This window comes from Eretmochelys imbricata, chromosome 1 (genome assembly GCF_965152235.1).
Source record: "Eretmochelys imbricata isolate rEreImb1 chromosome 1, rEreImb1.hap1, whole genome shotgun sequence".
NCBI lineage: Eukaryota > Metazoa > Chordata > Testudines > Cheloniidae > Eretmochelys > Eretmochelys imbricata.
The window spans coordinates 355,346,375-355,364,559 of NC_135572.1; the positions used below are offsets into that span (position 1 = coordinate 355,346,375).

Consider the following 18,185-nt stretch of genomic DNA (forward strand, 5'->3'; position numbering starts at 1 on the left):
AGCAACAGATCACCCTGAACCTGTGGAGCTGGGACAAAGTCATTTTCAGCACTCCTCCAGAGAGTGATTGACACTGACGGGATCCTGGCCCCAGTCTTACTCTGACTGAGAACAACCTATGGAAGGAACCAGACTCCCCGCTGCCCCTTACCAGGCTTGCAGGGCACAGATGGGATCGATCTCTGTCACATACACTATGGAGCCCATGGCCTTCAAAGCAGCACAGCAGCCCTTTCCAACCTGCAGAGGGAGACGAGCACAAGGGCAGAGGATGAGATGTCAATATTACCACAGTGCACAGTATAGTACGGCAAGCACAGTCTGCTCCCGACAGAAAGGTGAAAATCTCCCCTCCTCTGTATTCAGCCACGCCACACCCTGCTGATGTACGGTGAACTTAACACACGGGGGAAAAAAAAGTCCCTTGAAATATGGAGCATAACTAACTTTGCCGCAGTGTTGCCAGAGATAGGACCCAAAGCAAAACCCCAGAGCCAAATGCAACCCAACTTTAGATGAGGCTGGATCTGCCCCAAACTTTGTGGCCGGTACTAGAGAGCATTGCATTAAAATCCTGGATTCGGTTTAACTCCAGGAACGCGAGGGATCTGGATCAGGCCCTAATTTTAGTAACAACATAACCAGATATTTGAAAAATTCCATTATAGTACCACACAGTTCCTTTTCTTCATACCTCCCACCCCTAGAAAGCAGCAAGCCTGGTGCATTAAAAAAAACACCAAACTTCTCACTCTGGGAAAGTCTAAGGCCATGTCTATACAACAGATGCTACAGTGGCATCGCTATGTGGCCATCGCCATGCTGCTGTAACCGCATGGCATAGATGCACACTACAGTGACAAAAAGGGTTTCTCCACTGTTGTGGGAACTCCACCTCCACGAGTGATGGTAACTGGGTTGATGGAAGCATTCTTTCATACACCCAGTTGTGTCTACACCAGGGGTTAGGTTAACATTATTACAGTGCACCGGATGTGGATTTTTCACACTCCAAGCTCTGTGGCTTTGTCGACCTAAGTTTTAAGTGCAGACCAGACCTAAGGGGTTCTTACAACCTTTAATCTATTTGGATAGCTCAATATCAATGTTTTAATTTCCCAGTGTTAACTAACTTTACCCTTTACACACTCAGGAAACCTCATAGTGGAATTCAAGGGCATGGCTGACTGGCCAAGAATTCCCCGAATATGTTTGATTGTGCAATCATTCCACAGGCTTACTGGAACATGTGATCACCAAGTGCACTCAACTTTTAGATCAGAGTCGAACCACCTGATGTTTGAATCATGTGAAATGATTTGGGGGTTCTCAGTCCAGATCAGAACACACCCCACTATAACAGCTACTAACTAGTCCACATGTTGGCAGCCCCAGCTGAGGGAGGGGGTTGGAATATGGAGACTGAACTCCCTACTTTCATCTACAGAGATGATCCCTCCAGATCAGGTGTGAAAGCTCATTGGCAGGTCAACATTAAGATGGATTAATTGATCTTTCTTGACCATATTTCAGTGTGCAATGCCACAGCACACATCTCGCCCCCCCACCCCTCCCCAGCATCAAACTTCTAAGTACTTTTAAAAATCTATTGGTACAAGAAAAGAAAAATGCAGAGAAATTGTAACAGGGGAAAAACCCTTCATTATTGTCTAATTGGGCCCATTATTTTAAAAGCAAGTTTTAACATAACTGCAGATGAAGACAGAAGCCACAGAGATACAAAGCACGCTAGGATCAAGCTACGAGAAGAGAAGCCCTAATTTTATGTGCAGCAACCACTCGATGTAACACACAAAGCAAATTCTGTGTGATGAAATATTAAAGTTTTACCTCTCCATAGCCACAGACCACCACTTGCTTTCCTCCAAACATCATGTCCGTCGTCCTTTTAAGGCTAAGAAAAAGTGCAAGAATTAAAACAACAGAGATTAGACGCAACCCCCAGTGCCAGGGTATAAAACTTAACACAGGCCAGTATTTAATGGGCAATAATGATAACGTCTCAGAAATAAGACTAGTGCTGCTACAGACAGGGTTTTTGGGCTCAGCTGATGGGAAATCCCCTCTGTCAAAGCCTATTCCATCCCACAGACAACACTGCATTTGGTGGGCTGACCATGTTCCTTTGCAGGACCACTGAAAGAATCCCAGATTTCTTCCCCAAAGTATAATTGTCTAAATGGATATATGTGTAAATCCTTTGGATCTGAAAGGGAATTACAAGTGTGTATTTCAAGGGCAAAATCTGGCCCATTGTTTCTTCTGGGGATCACAAAGTGGGAACCTCAAGGCCCCTCCAGAACCAGTCTTCCTCATGGTAGCACAGAGTGCTACCACCCAAGGCCTGGGGCTAGAAAGAAGGAGAATTTTCTACACAATGGCACCCAGAAGAGACTTGCTAGGGAAGACAAACAGTGGTTTCCTGGCACAATCCTGATGATTTGTACAAATAAGACTCTTCCTTCCAGTCTGTTTCTTCTTAGCTCTTCCTAAGAGTGTCCTACATTACAGCCTATTTTTAGCATGAAAGTGAATAGGTTAGCAGTGTGGGGAAGGCAAAATTCCCTTACTTTCCCAATGAATTTAGACAGAAATCCCTGCAGATTTAGCTGCACTTTTGCACAGATTTTCTCTGGCCCAGTTTAAGAGGTCTGAGAGAGGCTTTATATTAGAGCTCAATTTACTTACGTCTATTACAATTTAACGTGACACAGCAAGATAATAAGGAGGTGTTTTGAATGTCTACATTGCAAATAGAAAAGGAGTACTTGTGGCACCTTAGAGACTAACCAAATTGGTTAGTCTCTAAGGTGCCACAAGTCCTCCTTTTCCTTTTGCGAATACAGACTAACACGGCTGCTACTCTGAAACCTACATTGCAAATAGTCACTGATCATTAACACATGCTACATACACACAGGTGCACCTAACTTCTCATTCTGTCATGATGAAAATCTGGAAGCAATTCTTCCTTCGACTGTAAGACTCCTGGGGCAGGGACAGTGTTTTCATTACACTCATGTACTTTGTCCAGCACAATGAGACCCTGATCCCTGACTGGGTGCCTAGGTGCTGCTACAATGTAAGTAACAGTAGTTATATAAAACAGTTGTATTAGCCCTAAGAGCCATTTAGTTTCACAAAACTACTTTAAAGGCACCCAAGAGACTTTGACATAAGTCATTCTATATCTAGTCACCTATATGCCCTGCATCACTAGAATTTGTAAAGGGCTCAGGAGAGATCGATTGTATTTGAACACCCTGGGAAGGCAGGGAAATATTATCATCCCTTTTTGCAATGGTGGATTGAGGCACAGAGATTCAGCAACCTGCCCAAGGCCACACAGCAAGTGTATGGCCAAGCTAAGAATTGAACTCACATCTTCTGAGTCTGAGCCAGTACCTTAGTCACAAGACCATCGTTCTCATGTCATCCAAGGAAAGAAAAAAACAAATGAAAGCACAAGATTCACTGATGCAGGAGGCTAGCGTCTACTGCTGGGGCTGGATTTGCAGTGCTGGACCCTAAAACTGATGGGAACAAATCTTCTGATTTAAGGCATCGGCTGATCACCACAAGATCAGAAGTGTTTCCGTCCCAGTTCCCCTGCACAGCGTGAGCGCTACTGATTAGGTACAATATTGGGGAATCTCTACCTTCCACTGAAACATTAGGTATTAGGCAATGAAGGACACGGGATGTTAGATTAAATGGAAAAATGGTCTGAGCCACTAAGGCAAATCCTGTGTTCTTACAAGAAATTAAACTTTAACATTTCCACATGACCCCTTAGAACATTAAGAATGGCCATACTGGGTCAGACCAATGGTCCATCTAGCCCAGTATCCCGTCTCAGACAGTGGCCGGTACCAGAGTTTCAGGGGGGTGTACAGGTCAGCGCAATTTTGGAGTTATCTACTCCTGTCTTCTCCTCCAGGTTTCTGGCAGTCAGAGCTTTAGGATCACCACGTGCATGGGGTTACATCCCTGACCATCTTGGCTAATAGCCATTGATGGGCCTGTCCTCCAGGAACTTATCTAGTTCATTTTTGAACCCAGTTATACTTTTGGCCATCACAACATTCCATGGCAATAAGTTTCACAGGTTAGCTGTGGGTTGCGTGAAAAGGTATTTCTTCTTGTTTGTATTAAACCTGCTGCCTATTCATTTCATGGGGTGAGCCTGGGTTTTGAATTGTGGGAGAGGGTAAACAACACTTGCCTATTCACTTTTTCCACTCCATTCATGATTTTATAAACCACTATCGTATCCCCCCTTAACCATCTCTTTTCTAAGCTGAACACCCCTAATGTTTTTCATCTCTCCGCATACGGAGCAGTTCTGTACCCTTGAGAATCTTTGCTGTCCTTTTTTTAAACCTTTTCCGGTTCCACTGTATCCTTTTTGAGATGGGTGACCAGAACCAGACACAGTATTCAAGGGGTAGGCGTACTATGCATTTTATAGTGGCATTATAATATTTTCTCATTTTCTATCCCTTTCCTAATAGTTCCTAACATCGTCAGCCTTTTTGACAGTTACTCTGTGTTGAGCTGAGGTTTTCAGAGAACTATTCACAATGACTCCAGATCTCTTTCTTGAATGGTAACAGTTAATTTAAAACCCATCATTATATAGGTATAGTTGGGTTGATTTTTTCCAGTGTGCATTACTTTTCACTTATCAATTTTGAATTTCATCTGGCATTTTGTTGCCCAGTCACCCAGTTTAGTGGACTTCTGTCTTTTCTAAACACACCCAAGCATGGAAGTCATACAGAGTGCTCTATTTAGTCAGGGAGCTACATACCCATCAAGAATGGATTCTCTGCAGCAGTAGAGGTTGTCAAACTTCTGTTTGGTGACAGAGTCGTTGACGTTCATAGCTGGGACACAGAGTTTTCCAGCTTTAGATAACTGGTATAACCTGTAAGGAATAAGGGAGAGAACAGGAGAATGAAAAACGAACTGAGAAAGGTTTTCCTATGTTCTGCCTCCAAATGCTCTTACCTCTCTTGATTAGCTGGTAAGGAGTGGCACACATCTCCATAGCCAAAGTTAGCACCTACCTGTGAACATCCTCCCAATTCTAGCATGGGAGGTATATCCCTCATTTCGTAAACGCATTTATGCTTGTCCCGTCCAGAAAAATTGCCAGTACCAGATTAGAATCTAAAGCATGTTCTGTCCTTGGCTCCTTTACATTTTTATCAAGTGCATGACAGTATGCTTCTTCCAACTTCAGATCAATACCCTTTGGTGCCCTTTCAACGCAAAATATGTGTGTTCCTAAAGCCCTCCTCCCACATTTCTTACAATTTAGGTGCAAGTAGTAAGAGCTGGTCACAGCGAGAGACTTAAAACAGCCTTACAAAGTGCAACCACTAAGATGGGTATTTGGACCAAATCACTTATTTTAAATGGCACAGTCAGCACAGGTTTCAGAGTAACAGCCGTGTTAGTCTGTATTCGAAAAAAAGAAAAGGAGGACTTGTGGCACCGTAGAGACTAACCAATTTATTTGAGCATAAGCTTTCGTGAGCTACAGCTCACTTCATCGGATGCATACTGTGGAAAGTGTAGAAGATCTTTTTACACACACAAAGCATGAAAAAAATACCTCCCCCCACCCCACTCTCCTGCCGGTAATAGCTTATCTAAAGTGATCACTCTCTTTATAATGTGTATGATAATCAAGTTGGGCCATTTCCAGCACAAATCCAGGTTTTCTCACCCCCCCCCCAAACCCACTCTCCTGCTGGTAATAGCTTATCTAAAGTGACCACTCTCCTTACAATGTGTATGATAATCAAGGTGGGCCATTTCCAGCACAAATCCAGGGTTTAACAAGAACGTCTGGAGGGGGAGGGGGGTAGGAAAAAACAAGGGGAAATAGGTTACCTTGCGTAATGACTTAGCCACTCCCAGTCTCCATTCAAGCCTAAGTTAATTGTATCCAATTTGCAAATGAATTCCAATTCAACAGTTTCTCGCTGGACTCTGGATTTGAAGTTTTTTTGTGGAACACAATGCCATCCACAGCCTCAGAAACAACTCTGACATCATAATCAAAAAGGCTGACAAAGGAGGTGCTGTTGTCATCATGAATAGGTCGGAATATGAACAAGAGGCTGCTTGGCAGCTCTCCAGCACCACTTTCTACAAGCCATTACCCTCTGATCCCACTGAGAGTTACCGAAAGAAACTACAGCATTTGCTCAAGAAACTCCCTGAAAAAAGCACAAGATCAAATCCGCACAGACACATCCCTGGAACCCCGACCTGGGATATTCTATCTACTACCCAAGATCCATAAACCTGGAAATCCTGGGCGCCCCATCATCTCAGGCATTGGCACCCTGACAGCAGGATTGTCTGGCTATGTAGACTCCCTCCTCAGGCCCTACACTCCCAGCACTCCCAGCTACCTTCGAGACACCACTGACTTCCTGAGGAAACTATAATCCATCGGTGATCTTCCTGATAACACCATCCTGGCCACTATGGATGCAGAAGCCCTCTGCACCAACATTCCACACAAAGATGGACTACAAGCCGTCAAGAACACTATCCCCGATAATGTCACGGCAAACCTGGTGGCTGAACTTTGTGACTTTGTCCTTACCCATAACTATTTCACATTTGGGGACAATGTATACCTTCAGATCAGCGGCACTGCTATGGGTACCCGCATGGCCCCACAGTATGCCAACATTTTTATGGCTGACTTAGAACAACGCTTCCTCAGCTCTTGTCCCCTAACGCCCCTACTCTACTTGCGCTATATTGATGACATCTTCATCATCTGGACCCATGGAAAAGAAGCCCTTGAGGAATTCCACCATGATTTCAACAATTTCCATCCCACCATCAACCTCAGCCTGGTCCAGTCCACACAAGAGATCCACTTGCTGGACACTACAGTGCTAATAAACGATGGTCGCATAAACACCATCCTATATCAGAAACCTACTGACTGCTATTCCTACCTACATGCCTCCAGCTTTCACCCTGACCACACCACACGATCCATCGTCTACAGCCAAGTTCTGCGATACAACCGCATTTGCTCCAACCCCTCAGACAGAGACAAACACCTACAAGATCTCTATCAAGCATTCTTACAACTACAACACCCACCTGCGGAAGTGAAGAAACAGATTGATAGAGCCAGAAGAGTTCCCAGAAGTCACCTACTACAGGACAGGCCTAACAAAGAAAATAACAGAACGCCACTAGCCGTCACCTGCAGCCCCCAACTAAAGCCCCTCCAACGCATTATTAAGGATCTACAACCTATCCTGAAGGATGACCCAACACTCTCACAAATCTTGGGAGACAGGCCAGTCCTTGCCTACAGACAGCCCCCCAACCTGAAGAAAATACTCACCAGCAACCACATACCACACAACAGAACCACTAACCCAGGAACCTATCCTTGCAACAAAGCCCTTTGCCAACTGTGCCCACATATCTATTCAGGGGACACCATCACAGGGCCTAATAACATCAGCCACACTATCAGAGGCTTGTTCACCTGCACATCCACCAATGTGATCTATGCCATCATGTGCCAGCAATGCCCCTCTGCCAGGTACATTGGTCAAACTGGACAGTCTCTTCGTAAAAGAATAAATGGACACAAATCAGATGTCAAGAATTATAATATTCATAAACCAGTCGGAGAACACTTCAATCTCTCTGGTCACGCGATTACAGACATGAAAGTTGCGATATTACAACAAAAAAACTTCAAATCCAGAGTCCAGCGAGAAACTGTTGAACTGGAATTCATTTGCAAATTGGATACAATTAACTTAGGCTTGAATAGAGACTGGGAGTGGCTAAGTCATTATGCAAGGTAACCTATTTCCCCTTGTTTTTTCCTACCCCCCCTCCCAGACGTTCTTGTTAAACCCTGGATTTGTGCTGGAAATGGCCCACCTTGATTATCATACACATTGTAAGGCGAGTGGTCACTTTAGATAAGCTATTACCAGCAGGAGAGTGGGTTTACCAGCAGGAGAGTGTGTGTGGGGGGGGGAGAAAACCTGGATTTGTGCTGGAAATGGCCCAACTTGATTATCATACACATTGTAAAGAGAGTGATCACTTTAGATAAGCTATTACCAGCAGGAGAGTGGGGTGGGGGGAGGTATTTTTTCATGCTTTGTGTGTGTAAAAAGATCTTCTACACTTTCCACAGTATGCATCCGATGAAGCGAGCTGTAGCTCACGAAAGCTGATGCTCAAATAAATTGGTTAGTCTCTAAGGTGCCACAGACAGCACACTGACTGCAACGTAAGGCAAGTTACAATCATGCTGTAGTATGTGCTGTGTTGAACTTTTTTTACTGGCAATAGACAGAAATGCATCTCTCTATGGAAGTACTCAGCTATGATTAACTATTATGAGAGTGAAAACATAAACAAGATAACAAATCTAAATTCTAGACTACAAACAGGAAGAGAACCTGAAAGTATTCAATTGTTATGTGTAGGGCTTTGGTACGGAGCCCGGAGCTGGAGTGAGGAGCAGCTCCGGAGCAGTGGAGCTGCAGGTTTTTGCCTGGGGCTGGAGCGGAGCCGGAGCACAGCTCCAAAGCCCTGGTTATGTGTTCAAGAGTTGGCTGGTATCCTGCAAACCAGAATGTGAACTATCAGCTCTCTCACAAATATACACTGAGTACAATTATGCCTTCTCCAGAAGACTTTCTTCTTGCTCTCTACTGTTTACCACAACCTGGACAACACTTCTGTGCACAGACTGCCCAACTGTGTATTTCCTTCATTGCACACTCTGACCCACCTACAAGCCTCAAGTGTTAGCTCCCAGATACAGTGATTTCCCATACCAAATGCTTCAAAAACTAAACGTGTCCATTTGGATGAAGAGTTTTGTGTTCCCTGTGTGCGTCCCATCAGCATCCTTAACTCAGACCTTAGCCACTGAAGCAAGAATGCAGGGAGTTACCCTTAACCTTACTTTGCTCTCTACACATCTGCCTTGCCCATACATCTCTGACTGCCACTGATAGAATACTGTCAAATCAGGTCCTTTTCTTCACCCTGCCTCTGCTGAAATCTTAATCAGGTTTCAGCCAGCACTTCCTATCTCCACAGTTTCAATTCCCTTTTTCACAGCATGCCTAGATCCCTATTCTAAACTTCAGCCAGTTTCGAGAGCTGCAGCCATATTATGCTCTCACTGCAAGAAAAAAAAAAAAGACTGCTGCCCTCATCCTCTGCCACCTTTGCTAGCTTCCCATTCCTCCCTACTGTTCTGACTCACCTTCCCTACCTTGCAATCCATCGCCTCCTCCAACTGAAAACTGACTTGCTGATTTGCTCAAACCACACACTTGCTCAGACCTTCCTTCTGATTTTGTTAATCACTTCTCCCACTACTCCTCTGCTTCCATAGGCTGAGGTATGGGTGTCACGCATTTATGCTGACTTGTCTGTCTGGAATTCTCCCCCTCCCTCAAGCTATGGAGTCATTTCCTCCTACAATCTCACTCCTTCCCGTGCACTTCAGTTTGAGATTGACTCTAAGCTTCTCACTTTTGCCAAAGCCAACTACACTTTCTCCTTGCACTGTAACACCAATCCTCACTCCTCTTCTCACCGTCCCTTCCTCTTCACATCCCTGGCAAGGCAGGCACGTATTATTCCCATGTTACAGACGGGAAAAAGAGGTTAGATGTTTTCTCAAGCTCACACAAGAGTCAATGGCAGAATCAGAATGAGAACTTAGAAGTTCCTACCTCCTAGTCTCAGGTTCAGATCATTAGACGTTTTCAAGTTTATTTTTAGATGGGGAGAGTAAATGTGACTTTTTATTTTTTAAGAGCTAATCCACACCAACAGGAAACTACTGCAAGGCTGTATTTGTAGGATCAAAGTTCAGGCAACAGGCTGAGATATGGTATGTCACAGCTTCTTGTGAGTGCTGAGTATGTGAGACACACACAGGATCCTTTTCCCAAAGGGCTATGTGCTTGCTGTGGATACAGCTCCATTACCTGTGGACCCCAGTCACACTCTCTTCTACTATCCCCTTGATCTTCTTAAACATGTTGGGGTATTTCTTGTAAATCCAGTGGGTCAGGTCCCCTCCATCATCCAAGATCTGTAATGAGAAAGTTGCACCAAGTCACTGTACTGAAAACCAGCGAGGCCATTGACCTCCTTCGTTAATAACACCACAGGTAAATTATTCACGGAATTCCAGCTTCTGAAGCAAGTCCACATCTTGGTAAGATGTAGGCCATAGGGCCGTTGCAACACCCCAGACAAAGCCAAGACAAGGACTACTCAATGGAGCAATGACACTTTGGTTACATTTTTGTTTAATGAGGCTGGAGAGGGACTGCTCAGGCCCTCAGGATTTATCCTCAGATTAGGGACAGCGCAAACAGCAGCAGTGCAAGCTCCAGCAGGAGGGACCATCTCTGGAAGTGACAGGGAAATGTTTGTTGACCATAGCCCAGTCTCTGGCCTTTCTGCTCTGACTGTGAACAGTGAGGCCAACTAATGACAACTGTAATAATAATTTTATATTGGGAAACCCATTGTGTTTCACATAGGCCACTGAACAGTCTTTAGTCAGTAACTTTTGGTCACACCCTACCCAGGCTGGATTTGAATTTGGAACCTAGAAATACCAGGCTTCCTAACAGCTCACCAATCCCCTGAACCATCCAGTCCCTCCTAATGAACCACTTTACCAAAGGAGATAAAAGCCACATTATAAAAGACATTCCTTATGGAATGTGCTCCTCATGGTGGAATGTTAATAGCCAAACTTATTGCTTTATTAAAACAATTAAAATGAGCAGATCTGCTTATGCTGGTTTGATGCTAAATACAAGTTAAGTGCTCTCTGAAAAATTAATGCCTTACTACGGACCATAATTCAGCCTAGAATCCTAGAAATTAGAGACGGAAAAAGATCTCAAGCTTTCTAATCCAGTGAGCTATGGCCCCCTTGGGGACCCAGAAAGGGTTCACAGGGGAGTGTTTGGGAATTTGTTTTTAATTGATATGCCCATTTTTGTTTTTTTTTTCTAATTAAGAAACTAATAAAATAAGCTTAACAATCACCTGTTTTACCTATGGGTCTGCATCTTATGCTGCAGCTGCTGTGGTGCTGGCAGCCTCTCTCTGCCCTCCACTCCTACAGGGGGCTTCCAACAGGGAGACTTGCTGCTCTGGGACGCTTTCAGCAGGAAGTCTCCTGTCTGAAAGCCCCCTGCTGGAGAAGAGAGAGAAGGGATACTAAAACAGTGCTGCCTGCGGCACCAGCATCGGCCAACAGGGCAATGGGGCGGGGCAGAGGAAAAGACAGGTGCATTTTACTTTACAATGGGACAGTTTTTACTAAGTGCTAAGTCTACATGTTGCAAACATTGGGCTGAAGATGATGATGATTTTAATGCAGTTAAGCAGAAAAGGAAGAAAAGTAGACAATATGATAACTAGAGGATGTTTGGATTTTCATGTCTTGTGTCCAGGGCCAGTTGCCAGAACAAGCTAAGAAGAATCAATATTTTGCACTGCAGCTACATGAATCCACAGACACAGCAAACATGGCTCAGCTTCTGTGTCATGTGAGATTTATTAAAGCAGGTGCAATAGTGGAAGAACTTTTATTTAACAGGCCCATTCTTGTCATTAAAATCTTAGGCTGTGTCCAAACAAATCAAAAATCCATATTTTCAAATGATAGTTTTAAAAATACTGATAAGATTATATAATTAAATAAACTATGTAGTTGAATAAAGATGCAAAACTGTCTAGTGACCAACTTGAAACTAGTGTCTGAACTCTTGTAGCTTCCTGAGTTGGTAAAAAAAAAAAAAAATAGTATCTGGTACTGGGGAGCCACTCAATTTTAAAATATCTGTAGAGAAGCCACAGTACTGAAAAGTTTGGAAGCACAGTTCTAATGCACCCATGGCCGGTGTTATATAAACTCAACTTAAGGTAGCACATGAGAATGTAGTTACCAGGCAGTTACTAAGTACATGTAATCAACCATAAAGATGTAGCACAGGCTACAATAAACTAGGGTGAATGTCCAGATACTCCTTGACATTAGTTGATTTTATTTTTAGGGTTTTCTGCGGCATACAATAGCATCTGCAGGATGGATCAAGGCTTTTCAGACAAAAATTTTATCTAACACAATGTGATTATAATCACTGTCTGCTGTCATGACCGGGACATGGGTGTGACCTTGTGGTCAAAGTAGGAGTCAGGCTGTGTCTGACTCCAGGGGATCAGAGTCAGAAATAGGCCAGAGGCGAAACAGAGTCAAGTGTCGGGAGGCAGGCAGGATCAGGTTACCAGGAGACCAGAAGAAGGAGACAAACTTGAGAGCAGAACCACAGATCAATAACCAAAGTCAGGTCAGTACAGGATTCCAGGAAGTGAAGCCAGGTGAGCAGGCAACACAAGGCACACAATCCAGAGCAACATGGATCCCAATTGCATGGACAACTTCCTGTTCCTGTGCTGGGTTAAAATAGGGGCTGTGGACCAATCAGGGCTCCCCCAGTGTTCTGCCAATCATCTCCCAGAACTGTGTCTGAGCTCAGCTCCCATTCTGACAACAGTTAGCAAGTCCCTGTGTGGCAGGCTAGACCCTGCTGGCACCAAAAAGCCCTAAAGACCAGGGTTTAAGACCCACGGTCCCTGATGTGTAGTGACTGGAGGGCCACAGAAAGGACTAGAAAAAGCCACCTAACAGAGATTCTCGAATGGTAGATCCCTGTCTTTATGGTCCCCTTCCAAATACCCTGGCCCCAATCCCCACTACTTCCAATTACACTCTTTCAGCTAATCCTAACAAGTGCACAAAAAGGATGGAGAGCTCTGCAAGCAATTCTGGGCTTGTATGTTGGGGTGTCTAAGGGATCCAGTATGTTCCATTAGCCCACAGCACCCCTCTACTCTGTGTGCTGAGTGCTCACGTTACATACAGCATGCCAATCACTGTCATCTCTGCATCCCAACAGCCAGGCGATAAAGAGCACTGCAGCACACTGTTACCATAAAATTCTGCTTTGCTTGAGTCTCAAGATATGCAGCTGCACTCAGGTGTCTAGTCCCTTCTGTGATACTCCTGGGGCGAGTATACCTGGCTGGAATATAGAGCCATGACTGTCCTAAAGGATATTCAGGAAAAAGCCTTTTATTTCCAGGTTTATACTGCACAGGATTTCACAAGGTTTCCTCCCCGAACTGGGATCTAATTAAAAGGCTGGGGGGGGGGGGGAATCACTACAGACAAAATTTGCACCTCCTTAACTCCTCCGCTCCCCTCAGCTAGCTCCAGGTAGGTAGCTGAAGTGACATCCCCAGCACAGCACATAATGAGTAACACATCAGAGTAGGAGACAGCTGCCAAATCGCAGAAGGAACACAAAGCAGGTTTTAATGAACAGCGGATGATGTGCTGAGGGCCTGAAAGCCTGGCTCCCCACGCCCCCTACTGGTTCTGAGGCGTGCCCAGCTGTTTATTGGTGCTACTCTATACAGAATCAAATAATTGCTATACACTGCTTTGTTCTTTTTAAGTCCATTCCAAACACAAAATTCACTCCCAGCTTTTACAGACACAGCACACAATGGAATATCAGAAGAGCACTTGGCAATCTCCATCTAAATTTTCCTTCTGTGATAACATGGCTTGCGGTGTATGTATTGAACCAGAATGCTGCCATCATTAGTTGTTTATATAGTGATTTAGAAATGCAAAGTGCTGATTATTATTGGAGCCCATGCCCATAATCTCTCTCTCTCTCCTTTGATGATGAGCTCCTCAGTGCAGGGACCAACTGTTCCTTTCTGAATGTTTGGAAAGATTAGCACATTGTCAGTGCTCAACAAAATATTACATAATAATAATAAACACCATCTCCTTTTCCTCTTCCAAGTGCTTTACAAGAAAACAAACTCCAGTGTGAACAGATATAATCTCCATTCTACATATGGGGAAACCTAGGCACTAATAGGTTAAATGACTTGCCAAATCCACACAGCGTGGTGGCAATGCAGAAATCAGAACTAAGGAGTTCCTGACTCTCAGACCTGTGCTCAGATTACACCTTTCATTTAAAATCTAGAGATCTAATGGAATGAAGAAATTGACATGAGAGTGAAATATTAGAGATAAGACTCATTCTCCACTCTTGATTCCTTTCAAGCTACTCATATTTCACTTGGAGTACACACAACTACTGAATCTCTTGGTTTCATCAATCCTCATTTCATTGATAGGGCAGAGAGTCCTCTTGTGAAAATGCATACACAGAGCAGAATTCTGGCTTTTAGCAAGTTTCTCCTTCCTAGGAGAGTATAAGGTAAGAGGACATGAAGGCTCGAGACTGGGTCTCTGGAATGCCTCCACGGATGGCCACCTTCAGACAGCAGAATGTACATAAATTACTCTAAAAGCAAGATCCACCTCATGCTCATTTTCCTGTAGTTTCCTCATACATCTTCTTTATTTTGTTTCATTAGAATCCTTCCTAGTTATCATGTTAGCAAACCAATCTTCACCTGCATGACCACGCCAGGGAGGAGTTTTTCATGCAAATCAACCTTTCTGAGCATTATCCCCATCTTGCCTTTCTGCTGCTACTTGCAGTCAACGCCAGACTTTTTGTTAGACTGGAGTGTTCGTATAGCTGCACTGTATCAATCCCCTCCTGATTTTAGTGCGCTCAGTGTGGCTCAGAGAACTCTGAGGGGCCAAAACATGGTAACAGAAACATCACTGCATCTTCACTCTTCACTCTCTTCAAAAGGGACATTTATATCCTCTGGCACAGACAATTGCTGGGTCCACTATCCCAGCAGAGATCTAATCCACACCCTACGTAGAAATACCTTCTCCTTTGATTTGCATTTTATGCCTCCAACAATGCAAACCTGGAATCCTGTTAGTCTCTCATTGCAGCTGCTTGTCAGACTATAAGGTTCTTTTTAAAATAATAATTCCCAAATCTCCCCCAGATCAATTTGCTGTACCCTATTTCCCCTTCACATGTCTGTCCCCAGATGACTTATTTCACTTTGGTTCATGCACAGAACAGAACTGGTGCACTCTTGACTGGAGATTGTGAACAGCAGTGTCCACGGGTCTATGCTGATACAGGGTAGCATCTCGTGCTCCCATGTGAGGACATATAAGGAGGTGCAGCTCCGCTGCGACTCCAATTCCTTTGCAATTGTGAAGCTGAAGACTGCTGCAGAAGGGAAGGAGGATGGGAGGTGGAGCACCCATAGGGACAAAACATCTCGAAGAACTCAAGTTAATGTGCAGGTAAGTAACCTCTCCTCTTGCACAACATCTGCCCCTAAAGGTGCTCCACCGTAGGAGACTCCCAAGCAGTATCTGAACATGGAGGTGGGTGCTGAGGAGAAATCCAAGACAGTTTGGAGGATGACATCACCAAAGGTAATGTCAGCCCTGGAAGCAGGTAAGATTATGTAGTGCTTGGCATAAGTGTGAATGAAAGGCCATGTTGCAGTCCCATTATGGGATGCGAGGTCTCCCGAGACTCAGCACTATAAGGTGACCTATCACTGTTTCTAGAGTTTGGTGGATGAGAGGGACTTCATCCTTTCAGAGGTCTTGATCTCTGGAACTTCCTCTAAGGCTCTGGAAGCCACCGGAGCCGCCTGAGAGACTGAGGGGGGAGGAGAAGAGACGGTGGGGGAGGAGGAAGCAGACCCCATTGGAGCTAGGGAGTGTTCTACTAAGAGAAGCTTCAACCTAGCCTCTCTATCTTTACAAGACCTGCCTTTGAACCCCAGGCAGATTTACGCTTTGACAGGATGTGTCTTGGAGACAACTAGAATGCCTATCACTGTGGGGAAATGGCGGGTCTGGCAGGACTTGAACTGTGGGGTTTTAGGCATAACACAGGGAAATGCCGAAAGCACTAATGCAAGAAGTTTGTAGGAGGGGACCACCACCCCTTCATGAACAAGCTGTGCTAAAACTGAGAAAAAATTAACCAAAAAATAATAACTAACTAAATAAAATAAAAAATAAATGATAAAGGGTAAGGCAAGCGGGAAGGCGTAAACAGCGGACACCACAACAGTGCTGTTTCAAGCTGCAGGTGGTTGAGAAGGAACTGGAGTGGCGGGAACTGGGTCTGTACCTCCCTCTATGCTCTCACATGGGAGCACAAAGCTCTGCTTTGCTCGAGTGCAGTAACAGCTATTTACAATTTCCAGTCACGAGTGCATGGGCCCATGCATATCCTATGGTGGAACACCCACAGGGGATATACTTGAAGAAGAATGCTCTGTTGTGTGGACCACATGAAAGAGCTCTGCAGATCCACAATGCCATCCTCACAAAGAGGAATTCTGAGAAGACATCAGACATCCTAACACATTGCACAGAACCAAGAAGCTGAGTCAAACTATCGTAGGACAAACGTGCAGGTGCAGGAAGGGTTTTGATTTCTTGGACACCAACTCAGTGATTGCTGTCACTACTGATGGAAGCTTATTCCCCAACATAAGCCATTTATCATTTCTTTAATTGAATTTTCCATATGCAGATTTATGGCTGAGGGGATGGATTATCTGACTATTCCCCAAACCTTCTAAAGGGGATGGAGAAAATAAAGTGAACACAGGTGTACTTAAAGAAAGAAAACTCTAACACATCCCAAATAATTCAATATGAGCAAACTTAAGTGATACAGATACATCACAAAATCCACCATCCATTAGATTGTGAGCTCCAGAGCCAAGGACCAGTCTCAAATGTTGTAGGAATAAAACATCTGAGAACTGAAAACTACTCCACTTGCCAAGTTCAGGGTTCTGGGATTGCCCTACGCGCAAAGATATCACAAGCCATTAAAGCAAGAAGCTATGCTTCTTACTGTTTTGCAATCTGATACAATGAGCCCAGGCTAGTTGTCAAGGTCTCTGGAGTCCTAACCCTGGCTCTGAAATGGAGGCCTTGTCTAAATGGGAAAGTTGCCCTGGTATAACCTAAGGTGTGAATTTAAGATGATCTAGTTGAACTGGTGCAAACTGCTGTGTGGACGCTTATTTTGCTTTGAGTGGTTTTTTGCAGTTTAGCTTAACTCGATTGGGAACAAGTTTAAAAGTTATACTGAAATAAACTGCTCAAATGGAAATAAGAGCACTTATACAGGACTTCACACCAGTTTAACTACATCGGTTTAAAAACTGACTTAAGTAAAACTGGTGCAACCTTCCTGTATAGACAAGAACTGGACTGGCTCCATGTAAGGTCTCTTGCAAGTGTGTCAACCACCTCCTCCAATTCCCTACTTGTAAGACAGTGATAAGTTAATTCCCTATATTGTGAGGATCAGTTCATAATTCTAATGCACTTTGAAGATAAGTGCTATGTAGGTGGCAAGTAGTATGATTAGCTTTTGATGAAGAAACACAGAACTCTACATTCAAGGTTTAATAGGGAACATTTTAATAATTCCAAACCTTCTGTGGACCCTACCCCACCCTTCATCTCTCTAGACTATAGCTGAGACATCAGTCTTAATAACTTGTATTACATGTGCCAGATGTTTTAGTTCCTACCATATTTTAGACCCACCATATTAGGCTGCCATCCTTCGACGTTGACACAGCGATCGATACACCACCAGAAGTCATCTTCAGACTCTCCCTTCCAGGCAAAGACAGGGAACCCTGACAGAGACAGGAAGAAAGTTCCATACTAATGCAACCTATGAAAGTGTCACTTGAGTGGTCCCCTAGCCTGGCAAAGGTGGAATGGTCAAGGTGATGCACTGCTTTCTGTCACCCTGAGAGTGCCCATACTGACAGAATCTGGCTGGAAGGAGCGCTTGCTCTAGCGGAGGTTTGGTTCTTGCCTCTTTTAGTTGCAGAGGTGCTGACATGGTACCATGGGCAGCAGACAGGAATGAGCCTTACTGGAGAGTGACTGTCTTGAAAGGGCTTTTCAAAAAGTCATAAAAGCTAAGCGTTCGGACCCTTCCTTTTCATTGTTGTTCTAGCCAGTCTTCAAATATACCATCTTGAGGGGGAGGACCCAATTCTTAATTCCTAACTATAGTACAGAAAGCCATTTGCAGGGACAGTAATATTTACAGCATGTGCAATAGTTATTT

General features: G+C 44.2%; 1 protein-coding gene across 2 annotated transcripts in view; it reads right to left on the reverse strand.

Moving 5' to 3' along the window:
- Positions 1–18,185, reverse strand: part of AHCYL2 (adenosylhomocysteinase like 2) — a 217,954-nt gene that overhangs the window by 14,472 nt on the left and 185,297 nt on the right. For both annotated transcript variants that reach the window (XM_077837570.1, XM_077837578.1), the window contains exons 6-10: positions 17,648–17,742; positions 10,050–10,156; positions 4,835–4,951; positions 1,852–1,915; positions 152–240 (exon numbers count right to left, since the gene is read on the reverse strand). In XM_077837570.1, the coding sequence (XP_077693696.1) occupies positions 152–240; positions 1,852–1,915; positions 4,835–4,951; positions 10,050–10,156; positions 17,648–17,742 (472 nt within the window). The remainder of the gene's footprint in view (positions 1–151; positions 241–1,851; positions 1,916–4,834; positions 4,952–10,049; positions 10,157–17,647; positions 17,743–18,185) is intronic.